This window comes from Cebus imitator, unplaced genomic scaffold (genome assembly GCF_001604975.1).
Source record: "Cebus imitator isolate Cc_AM_T3 unplaced genomic scaffold, Cebus_imitator-1.0 Scaffold21, whole genome shotgun sequence".
In the NCBI taxonomy this organism is placed as follows: Eukaryota; Metazoa; Chordata; class Mammalia; order Primates; family Cebidae; genus Cebus; species Cebus imitator.
Window position 1 is genome coordinate 239,231 of NW_016107336.1, and position 13,110 is coordinate 252,340.

The 13,110-nt window shown below is 45.2% G+C and overlaps 1 protein-coding gene across 7 annotated transcripts in view; it reads left to right on the forward strand.

The window, feature by feature from the left end:
- PHACTR1 (phosphatase and actin regulator 1) overlaps positions 1 to 13,110 on the forward strand; it is a 335,834-nt gene that overhangs the window by 234,905 nt on the left and 87,819 nt on the right. For all 7 annotated transcript variants that reach the window (XM_017521490.2, XM_037735987.1, XM_017521492.2 and 4 more), the window contains one exon: positions 10,220 to 10,541. In XM_017521490.2, the coding sequence (XP_017376979.1) occupies positions 10,220 to 10,541 (322 nt within the window). The remainder of the gene's footprint in view (positions 1 to 10,219; positions 10,542 to 13,110) is intronic.

Here is a 13,110-nt window from a genome sequence, read left to right on the forward strand (position 1 = left end):
GAGCCGAGATCGCGCCATTGCACTCCAGCCTGGGTAACGAGCGAAACTCCGTCTCAAAAAAAAAAAAAAAAAAAAATTTATGGGTCTAGCTTGAACTTACACTGTCACCATGAATATTCTACCTCTTAATAGCTCTGTGTATATATATAGTTTTGGGGAGTATTTGTTGAGATGCGGTCTCACTATGTTGCCCAGCGTAGAGTGTGGTGGCACGATCAGAGCTCCCTGCATCCTCAAATTCCTGGGTTCAAGTGATCATCCCACCTAAGCCTCTCAAGTAGCTGGGACTATAGGCACGCACCACTACTCCCGGCTAATATTTAAAAATTCTTTTAGAGACAAGGTCTCGCTATGTTGCCCAGGCTGACCTCCAACTCCTGGGCCCAAGCAATCCTCCTTCCTCAGCCTCCCAAGTAACTGGGACTGCAGGTGCAATCCACTGCACCCAGCTCAGTATTTTCTTTTATATGATCTTAATTTTACTTTCAAACTTCATAAGTATATCCCGTTTTGCGTGTTCTGAGAGCAGATGAGCATGTTGATGTGGTGACTTTGACTCAATTCCCTCTCTGCTTGGATGAATGAGTGCTCCTTTCATCTCTCCATCTCTGCACCTCTCCCTCTCCTTTATACCAGTCCTGCAAAAGGCTCAGGTTCAACAGCACAGTGATCATATGAAGGGCACTCTTCTCTTCCAGTCTCCCTAGGAGCAGCAGCACTAGCTCATGGCTGCAGACATAGGACATCTGCCATTTCGACTCTTTGAGAGCAATTCCCTGGCAATGAATATTGTATAATTTGATTGAAGAAAAAAAGACTAACTGAATGACATGCCCTGCAAGGATGACGTGCCTAAGTGACTCAGTTAGCTGGAGTGTGACTCTCATCTCCAGTCCTTCTCTACCTATGGACATCTTGCCAGGGTTCATTGAAAAATGCATTGTATATTTTAGTTGCTAGGACAGAAGATTTTAAATGTTTTCACCACCCAAAAATGATAAGTATGTATGGTGATGGATTTGTTAATTAGCCTGATTTAATCATCCCACATTGCAAATATATATCAAAATGTCATCCCATGAATATATACACTTATTATTTGTCTAGTAAAAATAAAACAAAAAGAAGTGTTAGTTTCTTTGTGGAAAGTGGCTCTGAAACTAAGTCAGTGGCACGTGCCAGGGTTGTGTATGTTATCATGATCCTTGAGGTTAGGATTCCAGATCTCAGGATGGTCCTCATGGAGGCCGGGTGTCTCCTATGGTTTTCACATTCTGACCTGGCTTCTAAGGGAAAGCCAGCTTTGGGGCATTTCACAAAAGGTGGGTGGATCACGAGGTCAGGAGTTCGAGACCAGTCTGGTCAACATAGTGAAACCCCTTCTCTACTAAAAATACAAAACATTAGCCAGGCGTGGTGGTGGGTGCCTCTGATTCCAGCTGCTCAGGAGGCTGTGGTAGGAGACTTGTGTGAACCTGGGAGATGGAGGTTGCAATGAGCCAAGACCACACCACTGCACTCCCCACTGGGCAACAGTGCGAGACTCTATCTCAAAAAAAATAAAAAACATTTTCTCGTTACTTTTGTTTCCCTCGACATCATCCTCTCACCACAAGGGGTCAGTCAGCACATTTTGCCTTTAACCAAGGCAAAACACCAGATGATGTGATCATCCCTAGGCGGGCCTGGTGTTCCTAAGGAACTGATGAAGCTCCAGTGAGCTCTTTCTTGCCGCCAAGGGGAACCTGATTTTGTAGATTAGTGATGCTGACCTCTCATTTCTGTTCCAAATATACTGCTAATAGGCCCTTTATATCTTCAGGTGGAGGACCTATAGCTATGAAAGGAGATCAGAAATTACAACTCACTGCAACCAGTTGGCAAATAACAGAAAATCTTGCAACACCTTTGTTCATTAGGCACTAAATGCTGTGCTCATTGACAAGTAACTGCCAATACAGCAGCAGTTACAAATGGCCCTCTACAGCAGGTGCTGATTAAAAAGTTCATTTGTGGTCCAGCGTGGTAGCTCAAGCCTGTAATCCCACCACTTTGGGAGGCCGAGGTGGTTGAATCACTTGAGGTTGGGAGTTTGAGACCAGCCTCACCAACATGGTGAAACCCCATCTTTAGTAAAAATACAAAAATTAGCCAGGCATGGTGGCAAGCACCTGTAATCCCAGCTACTCCAGAGGCTGAAGCAGGAAAATCGCTTGAACCTGGGAGGCAGAGGTTGCAGTGAGCCGAGATCATGCCACTGTACTCCAGCCTGGGCGACAGAGAGAGACACCATCTCAAAAAAAATAGTAAGTTCTTTTGTGGTGGTGAGAAGAGAGGCTGGAGGTGTCTTTATTTAGCCCACACTTATTTCGTGTGTAAGCTGCAGCCCTATGGCACGAGGACTGACTTTAGAAGTCATCTTTGCTTTTTCTCTCCTTGTCTGACGTCGTAAGCCAGGGCTGTGCTCTGTTTGGAAATACAGCCCTCTTGGGTTTTATGGCTGTGTGACATTCACGGTTTGGGTTTATTTTCCTTGTTCTCTGGAACTGGTTGTTTTTGCTTCTTCCACTCCATCAACAGAGACAGTTTTATGAATACATTGCATCTCAATCAGTCTGGCTGCAGAAATAAGTCAGCAAACAGAGAGCTCTGTGTGTGTCCTGGCAGGAGCAGTCATCATCATCATTAGACATGTAAGAAGTAGCGGGTGTCCTCCAACAATTAATAAATAGCATACATCAGATAGATGCAAAACCATTTATTCAGTGAGGTGCTATCAAGGGAAAGGAGGCATTTTTATCCCAGGATATTTAGAGGTAAAGAGACTGAATCCCAGAAAGGTTAGATATCTTCCTCAGGTAGTTATGAGCAAAGCACGCAGGTTTTCAGACTCCCAGATCATCCACTAGTTTTCAATACTGATTTAATGCAGTGTGCATCAGAACAACGCACTGAAACCTAGAAACGTCTCCTGCAGCACTTTGTGGTGGTGTTTTGTTGCAAGCCTGGAGAGCCACCATGATGGCCTTTGCAAGCCTCTCTGCTGTACTACTTGATTCTCTTTCCAATCACCTCTGCTTTTTTCCAGTGCTTCCTTACGATAGTACCATCACATCTTAAACACTCTGTTGTTTTTTTTTGGCTTCTACCTTCCCACCCCAGGCTGGAAAGCCTTAGGATAGGTCGATTTTCAGAAGTGTGGTGAAAGTCCTCTTAGCAACGCTGCAGATCTGTAAGGTACTTTGCAATTTACAAAGCATGTTCACGTGATGCTGTCTCACCTTCCAAGCAACCTATGGCAGAGGCAGGGAATGTATTATGATGTTTGTCTCAGAATCAAGACTACATTTGTTGAACTCCTGTGATACATCAAGGACTGTACTGGGGGTCTTTTATAGTCAGGCCTTTGGCTAACCTATATGGAGACTTTGTAAAATTAGAAAAAGTGCCCTGTAGAGGATGCCCCTTCCTCTAGAGTAACTCAGCCCCATGCCAGGGCAGCCCTCAGGCTAGATTTCAACCCTTTCATACCCTCAGCACCTTGCATGGTGGCTGTGTAGATATTAATCTATTTAATTCTCATTATAGATCTATACTGTGGACAATACCCCCTTCCTACAGATAAGAAAACAGGCTCAGGAAGGCTAAATGTCTTAGCAAGAGTAACAAAGTTTCCTGGTCTTGGAGCTGGACTTAAACCCCAGCTCTTCTGAGTTCTAAGCCAGTGGTGGTTTCATCAGGACATTCTACCCTCGACCCACAGCAGAAGCCTCTGCAGCTCCTTCCCAGCTCTCCCAGAGCAGTGCTAGGATGAATCTCCTCCTCCAGAAGGCTCTGGGCATTTGCCATTTTGCCTCTTCAGAAAGAAATGCCGCTTTCAGGGGTGCTTCTCAGACTTGATAGATCAGCGTCCCCTGGGGATCTTGTCGGAGGGCCTGGGCTGAGCCCTCAGCATCTGCATTTCAAGGTCCCAGGCCATGTGGCTCCTGCTAGGCAATGGACCACACTTTGATTAGCAGACCCTTAATAGAACAGGAACCAGTCACGGAGTTCCACCTCTTCCCATTGCCCTGAAGATGCAATGAAAAGGTAAACAAATGTGTATTGAGCATTTACTATGCACTAGGCTCAGTTCCTTCTAGCAGATAAAATGGGAGGAAGTAGCCACACTCAGTGTAATTTAATGATTACTACATCACTCATACCCCTTGCAAGGAAAAATCACAAGTTAAGAAAAGTGAAAGGGATTGAATTGACTCAATAGGGAATCCTGTGACAGAGGGAAGCATGAGGACTTCAGAGTCCCACAGGCAGGTACCTCAGCCAGCTCGGGAGGATGGGCTTCCTGAAGGTGACACTGAGTATGGTGGTAGCATCAAGTATGATGGTTACTCTCTGTGGAATAACTGTCTGGAGTGTCTGGAGTGCCAGATGCTATGCCACAGTTTATGTGCTTTCTATTTAATTTTACAATACTTTGATAACACAGAGGTGTCCGATCTTTTGGCTTCCCTGGGCCACACTGGAAGACGAAGAACTGTTGGGCCACATATAAAATACACAAACACTAATGATACCTGATGAGCGAAAAAGAAAAGAAAAAGATCCGTGCATAAATCTCATAATGTTTTCAGAAAGTCGGGCCCCATTCAAAGCCGTCCTGGGTCGTATGCAGGCCGCTGGTTGGACGACCTTGCTATAACACATCATTTCACAGAGATTAAGCAATTTGCTGAAGCCAACAGAACTGAGTCAGTGTATGATTTTATGATTTATATCTTATACTTTTTAGCCCAACAATTTTGGAAGTGATTTTGTACCTCTTTGCCCAGTAAGAACTTAGAGCACCAAGTATCATTTCCATCCAGGTAGATCCGATTGATCTGGGAGTTTGTTTATAAAGCAGATTCCTGGGCACCATTGTGGACTTACTGAATCTGAACTCTGAAGGTGAGGCCCAGGAATCTGCGTCTCCCGAGCTTCCCTAATGAGGCTGATGAACACTGCTTTAAGAAGTTGGCATCTTGGAAAGAAAAGTGGGTGCCATGCAATAGAATCCTGACCTACCCAACTCCCTTTATCATCTTCGCTATAAAAATGTAATAGCCTCAAGGCTGGACGCAGTGGCTCACACCTGTAATTCCAGCACTTTGGGAGGCCGAGGTGGGTGGATCAGTTAAGGTCAGAAGTTCGAGACCAGCCTGGCCAACATGGCAAAACTCCATCAATACTTAAAAAAAAATACAAAATTAGCTGGGTGTGGAGGTGGATGCCAGTAATCCTAGCTACTTGGGAGACTGAGGCAGGAGAATTGCTTGAACCGGGAGGCAGAGGTTGCAGTGAGCCAAGATTGTGTCATTGCACTCCAGCCTGGGCAATAAGAGTGAAACTCCATCTCAAAAAAAAAAAAAAAAAAAAATCATAGACTCACTAAACAGAAATGGGTATTAGGTATATATTTCTTTGTTTAGCAAATGTACAAAATACACATAGAGTAAATAAAAAATCAGCAAGAAGGCAGAAGAATCTAAATGTATTTAATCAACTCTGTAGGAAAAGCTAATCACTTGGTGAATTACTTACTACTTGACTCAAAATTTTGAAGAAAGGCTTTTTATGCAAACTTGTCTAAAACATCCTTAAAGTTTAGACAAGATATAGATAAAAATAGAATGGAATAAAATACTTTATTTCTATAGATAAAAATAAATAGAAAAATCCGCAGGGATATAACACATCATTTATAAAAGGCTCAATGACAAATGATTTTTATAAAACTCAATTGGAAATGCCATTAGACAAATTGGTTTAAGAAGTATCCTTTAATTGCACATTCTAAATGTAGACAAGATAATTATTAGGTGAATAGATTTTAGGCAAATTAGCTTTTAGTAAATTGGTTTAGGGAAAATTGGTCTTTTGCTTTTTACATGTTGGGGGCATAGAAATAGAACCTGGAAATTATCCCAGTGGCTCCTCTGGATGGACATTGGTTCAGATGCTGGTTGGAACTGATGCATCCTGGCTTCGAGTGTTGCAGTATCCCCGCCTCAGGCAGCACCATACACCGAGCAATGTAGCGCCCTGATCCAGTGATCCTCAGCTCCTTGTATATGCTGAGCATTTTGGGAAGCCTTTTTTTTTTTTTTTTTTTTTGGGAGATGGAGCCTTGCTCTATTGTCAGGCTGGAATGCAGTGGTATGATCTCGGCTCAGCGCAATCTAGGCTCACTGCAACCTCCCACTCTCTGGTTCAAGTGATTCTCCTGCCTCAGCCTCCTGAGTAGCTGGGATTACAGCCACCAAACCTGGCTAACTTGTGTATTTTTAGTAGAGACAAGGTTTCACCACATTGGCCAGGATGGTGTCAGTCTCCTGAACTCATGATCTGCCCGCCTTAGCCTCCCAAAGTGCTGGGATTACAGGTGTGAGCCACTATGCCTGGCTGGGAAGCATCTTAAATCCAAATGTCTGGCCCAGATATTCTGGTTCTGCAGGTCCAAAGTCAAGCCCAGGAGCACAAACTTGCATCAGGCAGCTATTACAGGTGCTCCAAGGACCTTACCCTGAGAAATGGTGCCCTTTTGTTCAGAGAAAAGGACAGAAGTTAGAGGCCAAGAGTTGTTTTTGACTGTGGCTTTTTAGAAATGCAATGCTGGGCAGGGCATGATGGCTCACGCCTGTAATCCTAGCACATTGGGAGGCCAAGGCAGGCGGATCACTTGAGAGGTCAGGAGTTCAAGACCAGCCTGACCAACGTGGTAAAACCCCATCTCAACTAAAAATACAAAATTAGCAATATGTGGTGGTGGACACCTGTAATTTCAGCTACTTGGGAAGCTGAGGCAGAATTACTTAAACCTGGGAGGTGAAGTTTGCAGTGAGCTGAGATTGCGACATTGCACACAGCCTGGGCAATAAGAGTAAAACTGTCTCAAAAAAAGAAAAAAAAAGACACTTCCATGCAAACCTTGCAAATGTGATACATCCTGAAGTGTTAAGGATTTTGTTCCAGGGACCCTTAACACATAGTCCTTCATTTGAAGACTCTGGTTCTCCAAAGCAGGTGCTCATTTGTTTGGTCAGGAGAAAGAACCAGGAGGGCGGAGTGGAATTCTCTGCCTAGGAAGGGGCAGTGATTATATTGAGTTCTGCCCATCTTGTTAATCAATAGCTTATTGTAACATTCTACCGCTTCTTGTCACTTCCATAGCCACTGTGCCTGGCTGCACTAAGGCTTCTAAGAGCCATGGAAGTGGACAATGGTGTTGAGCTCTTCTGTGTCTCAGCACTTTGGAACTAGCTAGCACTGCCTGTTAAGTTCCTGAATGTGGTGACCTTGCACCATGTCCATGAGAAACGATAATGAACAGGATAAGCCCTCAGGAACAAACACGCAGAAGCCTTGTGGTTATGACTGGTTTGCATTTTGGCGTTAGGGGAACAGTCTCTTCAGGTCCCATGAAATTATTAGAATTTTCTGTGTCTTAGCTCTAGGATCAGAAGTTGAATGTCCATATGCACAACTGTGGGATCCTAAAATTGTCATCCATTTCAGGCTCACCTCTCCCTCCTAGAGTATCTATTTCCAGGTAAGGTGTGAATTCATCCCGCAGCAGATCATCGTAACTTTGGCTCATTCTGTAAACATGATTTGCGTCTCTTGTGATGTGAGCTGGGCACTGAACTAGATGCTGAGGTTTGAGACACAATAATAAATTACACCCTGTCACTGTTCTCCAGGAGAGGAGACAGTTATGTAAACAGGAAGTGCAGCATAGTGTCTTCAGAGAGCCTGTTTTGTCATCTGCAAGCATGAGATAGCCATGGCCTCTACCTCAGACTTGTTGTAGGGATGAAACTGGTTAAAATAAAGAGTACTTAGAATAGTATCTGGCACATAGTAAGCGTGATAGAAGTCTTGACTGGCATGACTGTCGTCATTCCTGCTATCATCAACACAGACATTGCATTCATCCACATCCCCACTCTCTTTCCACAGAGTGGGAAGAGGGATGTGATGATCAAGGAAGGCTTTTCCGGGGAGATAGATTGTGAGCTGGATCTGAAGGGCGCCTAGGAATTGACCAAGAAGACAAAACAAAGGAGAATATTCCAAACTGGGAGAAAGTGACATGCAACGGCCTGGGGTTATGGAAACATCGGGCAGTTTAGGAAAATCAGCAGCTCGGGAGTGAGGGTAGATGGTGTGGGTAATGGTGAGAAAAGTGGGCTGGAACTAAAGGGGAGGTGGGAGGCCGGGAGTGATCGTCTCCAGCTCCTTAGTGGGATAGGGAGAGGCATCTGTGGAAGGTGAGGATCCTGGAGGAGGCTAAGGAAGACTGCAGCAGCTCTTGGGAGAATGGCCAAGGCCACCTAGTCAATTTTGTTGAGGGTGGAGACCCTGAATCCATGAGCCACCAAATAAGTAGGATCCACAGGAGAAAAGCGATCTGGACCATGGGAAAGATTGTGCTCTGGCTTTCCAGGTGCCGTAGGTAAGATTAATTCCAACAGGAGTAACCAGAGCAGACTTCATAGAAGCACAATGTGGACACAAAGAGATGAACCAAGCAGCAGCCAGCCCATGGAAGGCCTTGAATGATGTATCAGGAAGGTTTAGTCCACAGATGGGTATTAAACTGAGGAACAACATGATCACATAGGTGCTCTAGGAATGACACTTTGGGAGGACTGTGAGTTAAACTGGAGGAAGGCACATTCTAGGCAGATAGATCATTGGAGAAGGATCTATGGCCTCCGAGATGGAGAGTCAGAACTGCATGGTGCCCCCAAACAGGGTGTGCCAGTGTGGCATTGAGACTCCCCACTCCTCCCTGCTATGCTGTTCCAGACCATGCTTCTCCCAGGCAAGCCTGCAACCTACAGGAAATTCAGCCAGGTCCCCCTCCAATGCTAAATGATTCCCAGAAGCATGGGCTACAGCAGCAGACCACAACCTCTCCCCAGAAATGCCCTGGGGACTAGTCTGACCCTGAGCTCAAATGTGGAGCATCTCTAGGAAGCTTCAATGGCATTGTCATGGAACCCAGCGGTTGGTTCTAGATAGGTTCCCACAGCCTAGAGTGCCCTGGGGGGGCCTCCTTACTGTTTCAGCAGCCCACGCTTGAGTGTCCCCACCCGTCCAGCAGTCACTTTCATCCTGCCCCACTCAGGCACCCAAGCCAGGATCTGCAAAAACTAATCTTCACAAAGCATCCTCTCAAGGCAGGATGGTCGTCTCTAGGTGACAGATGAGGGAATTAAGGTTGGCAGCAGTAGAGGCATTTGCAGAGTGACATGCTGTTGGTGGACTTGACCCTGGGGCTGGTTTAGATCTGATGCCTGTGGGAAGTGCCAGCTTTGAAAGGATCTATTCACATCATAATGGCAAAATTGTGGGCATATATTGTAGACTGGCATGTCTTAGTCTGTTTTCTGTTGCTGTCACAATACTTGAGGCTAACTAATTTTTGAAGAAAAGAGATTTATTTAGCTCACATCTCTGCAGACTGGGAAGTATGAGAAACGTGGTGCTGCCGTTGAGGACCTCTGGCTGCTTCCAGAGGAAAACGGAAGGGGAGCTGGTGTGTGCAGAGAGCACATGGCAAGAGAGAAGGCAAAGGAGAGAAATTGAGAAGCCCGGACTTTTTAAAACAACCCACTCTCCCTTGGGAACTAATCTGTTCCTGGGTGAGCTAATCTATTCATGAGGGATCCATACCCATGACCCAATCGCCTCCCACCAGGCCTCACCTGTTAAAGGTTCCACCTCCTGACATCCTTACGTTGACAATTAAATTTCACCATGAGTTTTTTCAGAGACACACTGCATCCAGACCATAGTTTTGCATATCCTAGCAAAGGTTTCCTTGATGGTCCAAAGGTTTCCGTGAGCAGAAATGTTCATCACATGCCTTCTTCCCCCTGCCTCACTATCTGGGCTGCTCTCAGGTTTCCATCTGACATACTGTGCATTGGACACCACTGATATCTGGCTTCCTGAAGGCCCTTATGGCCAGTGCACTTGGAGTAGCAAACAAGAGTCAATGGATGCATCCTGCCGAGTAGCATTCATCATGCTGGTATCTCCGATTGACATATTTTACCTGAAAGGCCCACCTCAATGGCCGCAGTCTCCAGATGAGTGCATTTGGTGTTCTGGGTTTCTTCTGATGCCCCCAAACTCACATCTGCCTCTTACCCTCTTTCTGCTGCAGATCCTGGCGCCCCTGTGAAATTGCCTTGTCTGCCAGTGAAACTATCGCCTCCGCTACCTCCAAAGAAAGTCATGATCTGTATGCCCGTGGGGGGGCCAGACCTCTCGCTGGTGTCCTACACAGCCCAGAAGAGCGGCCAGCAGGGTGTGGCCCAGCACCACCACACCGTCCTGCCGTCCCAGATCCAGCACCAGCTGCAGTACGGCAGCCACGGCCAGCACCTCCCCTCCAGCACCGGCTCCCTCCCCATGCATCCTTCGGGCTGCAGGATGATAGACGAGCTCAACAAAACACTGGCCATGACCATGCAGAGGCTGGAAAGGTAAAGGCAGGCACCGGGAGGGAAGGCAGGCAGAGAGGGGCTGGCTGGGGAGCAGGGCTTAGGGATTTGGACCATGACTTAGGAATGTGAACAAGGGCTCATCCTCACTAGAGGGAAAAGTTTGAAAGTAAAACAAGACAAAAAACTGAAGGTCAAAGCATGGAAGAAAATAAATGTTGCCAACTGAAAAGCTCTAGGGTAATCACATTTATCAAAAAGAAAAACTAACATTCATACATACATACATATATATATATATATATATACACATGCACACACAAGCATGTGTATATATACAAGCATACACATATGCTTTTATAGATATACATGCTTGTGTATATATATATGAATATATGAATGTTGGTATACACACACACACACACACACACACACACACGTATATGCTTGTGTATATACACAGTCCTCAGTGTCATCAATAGGTTCATGAAAATGGCAACCTCCATGAAATAAAATGTAACGAAACCAACTTCACCACAGGCTAATTGATATAAACCAGACTTAAGATCCTATGGTATAATTCTGGTCACAAAAATATCACCCAACTTCTAAATAAAGACCAGAACCCTTCTAATATTAAACATTGAAATAAATGTGAGCTGTACATACATTTAAGAAAGATTAATAAAGACAAGGAAGGTGACTACCCAGTTATTCCAGTTCAGAGTAGTGGCTAGCCAGAGCCTGTCCCAGCAGCTCAGGACACAAGGCAAGATCTGGCTCCAGCCAGACATCATCCCATAACAGGGTGCAGTCACACCCACATCCACACTCACTCAGACCTTGAACAGTGTAGGCACGCCATGTCAGCTGGCGTGTACATCTTAGGGATGTGAGAGGAAACCTGAGTACATGGAGAAAACCCAAACAGTCATGGGGAGAATGTGCAAACTCCACATGGAAGATGGCCCCAGCTGGGAGTCAGCTTTTTTTTTCTCATCAATGTTATGGCAAAATGACATTGAATGAGATGACCTTATTCAAGGACCTGCTGTATATCCATCTATGTATATGTGTGGGTGTACACACACGCATACACATATTATGTCTCTATAAGCATTAACATTTTGTAAAAGAATATATATATAGGCCAGGTACAGTGGCTCATGCCTGTAAGCCCAGCATTTTGGGAGGCTGAGGCAGGTGGATCACCTGAGGTCAGGAGTTCAAGACCAGCCTGACCAATATGGTGAAACCTTGTCTCTACTGAAAATACAAAAATGAGCTGGGCGTGGTAGCATGCACCTGTAGTCCCAGCTACTTGGGAAGCTGAGATAGGAGAATTGCTTGAACCTTTGAGGCAGAGGTTGCAATGAGTCGAGATCGTGCCACTGCACTCCAGCCTGAGTGACAGAGCAAGACTGCATCTCAAAAAAAAAAAAAGAAAAGAAAAAGAAGAAGGTATATACAGTCAATAATAGCATTTACCTCTGGGGTGGGGAAATGGGGAGAAAATACTTTTATATTTCATCTCTTTCTATACTGCCTTTTAGTTATATATATATTACTTTTATGATACTCAAAAGAATTCAAATGTGAAAGAAGATAAGGGCTGGCAGGTATTGGAAGGAAACAGGAGGGCTGGGAAAGGTGGAAAGATATACCCTATTCCTGCTGATGGAAGAAGCAGAGTCCCAGGGTCTGATTATATGCGCATGTGCCACTAGTACTTGGCCACTACCAGGACAGCTCCCTCTTTCACCAGAATCTGCCTCCAACTGCTCTTCAGGGAGAGCTGCAAAGATGACCCCACAGGCAGGCCTGCAGCAATGCCCCTAACTCCTCACCACCTAGGGAGATCTCTCAAACTGGTTCTGAATTACTCTTGATTATGTGTGCACACATGATCGTGTGTGTGTGTGTATTCAAACACCGCCACCTACCTCAGATCCAAGAAGGGACTGGGATTCCCATTGTGGCTCTAGGGCAAGTTGCTTGAGTTAGTGCCCTGATGTGACAAGGAGAAAGTGTATGTATCAGGTTGAAAGGGTGTGTCTGACTGGGAGCTGAATGCTTGTCCTATAGTTGTAGCTGCTGGTCACTGGGTCCTGTGCATGGAAAATTGCAGTCTGGAGGTACCAGCAAATCACCAGAAAGCCAAAACTGAGATGCACAGGCAGGAGCTTCTGGGTCTGTTTTCCTGACTCTCAGTGGCTTTCTCTGCTCCTGCCTCTTAGCTGAGTATTCTGTGTTTGGGAAATGAGTGATTCGCTGGGAGGTTGCTGTGTCTGGGAATTCTGACTTGATTACTTGGTGTTAACACTGTGCTTGCTGCAAAAGGAAAAAAACCATAACTTAATTTGGCCCCTTGCTATCATTTGCAACTACTCTTGTTATTAATTAGAATAATAATAATTTAAAATGTAGGTGGCACCTTTTAATCTATTACACATACACATCATCGTCACTGTCATTGTCGTCTTATTTAATCCTCACATCACCTATGGACACTGAGTATTTGGAGAAACTGAGGGAGGTTTGCTAAGTTCCCCAAAGCCACCTTCTCAAAGGGGAGCCCACAAATGGCTTATCTGACATCTGCAACCACGTA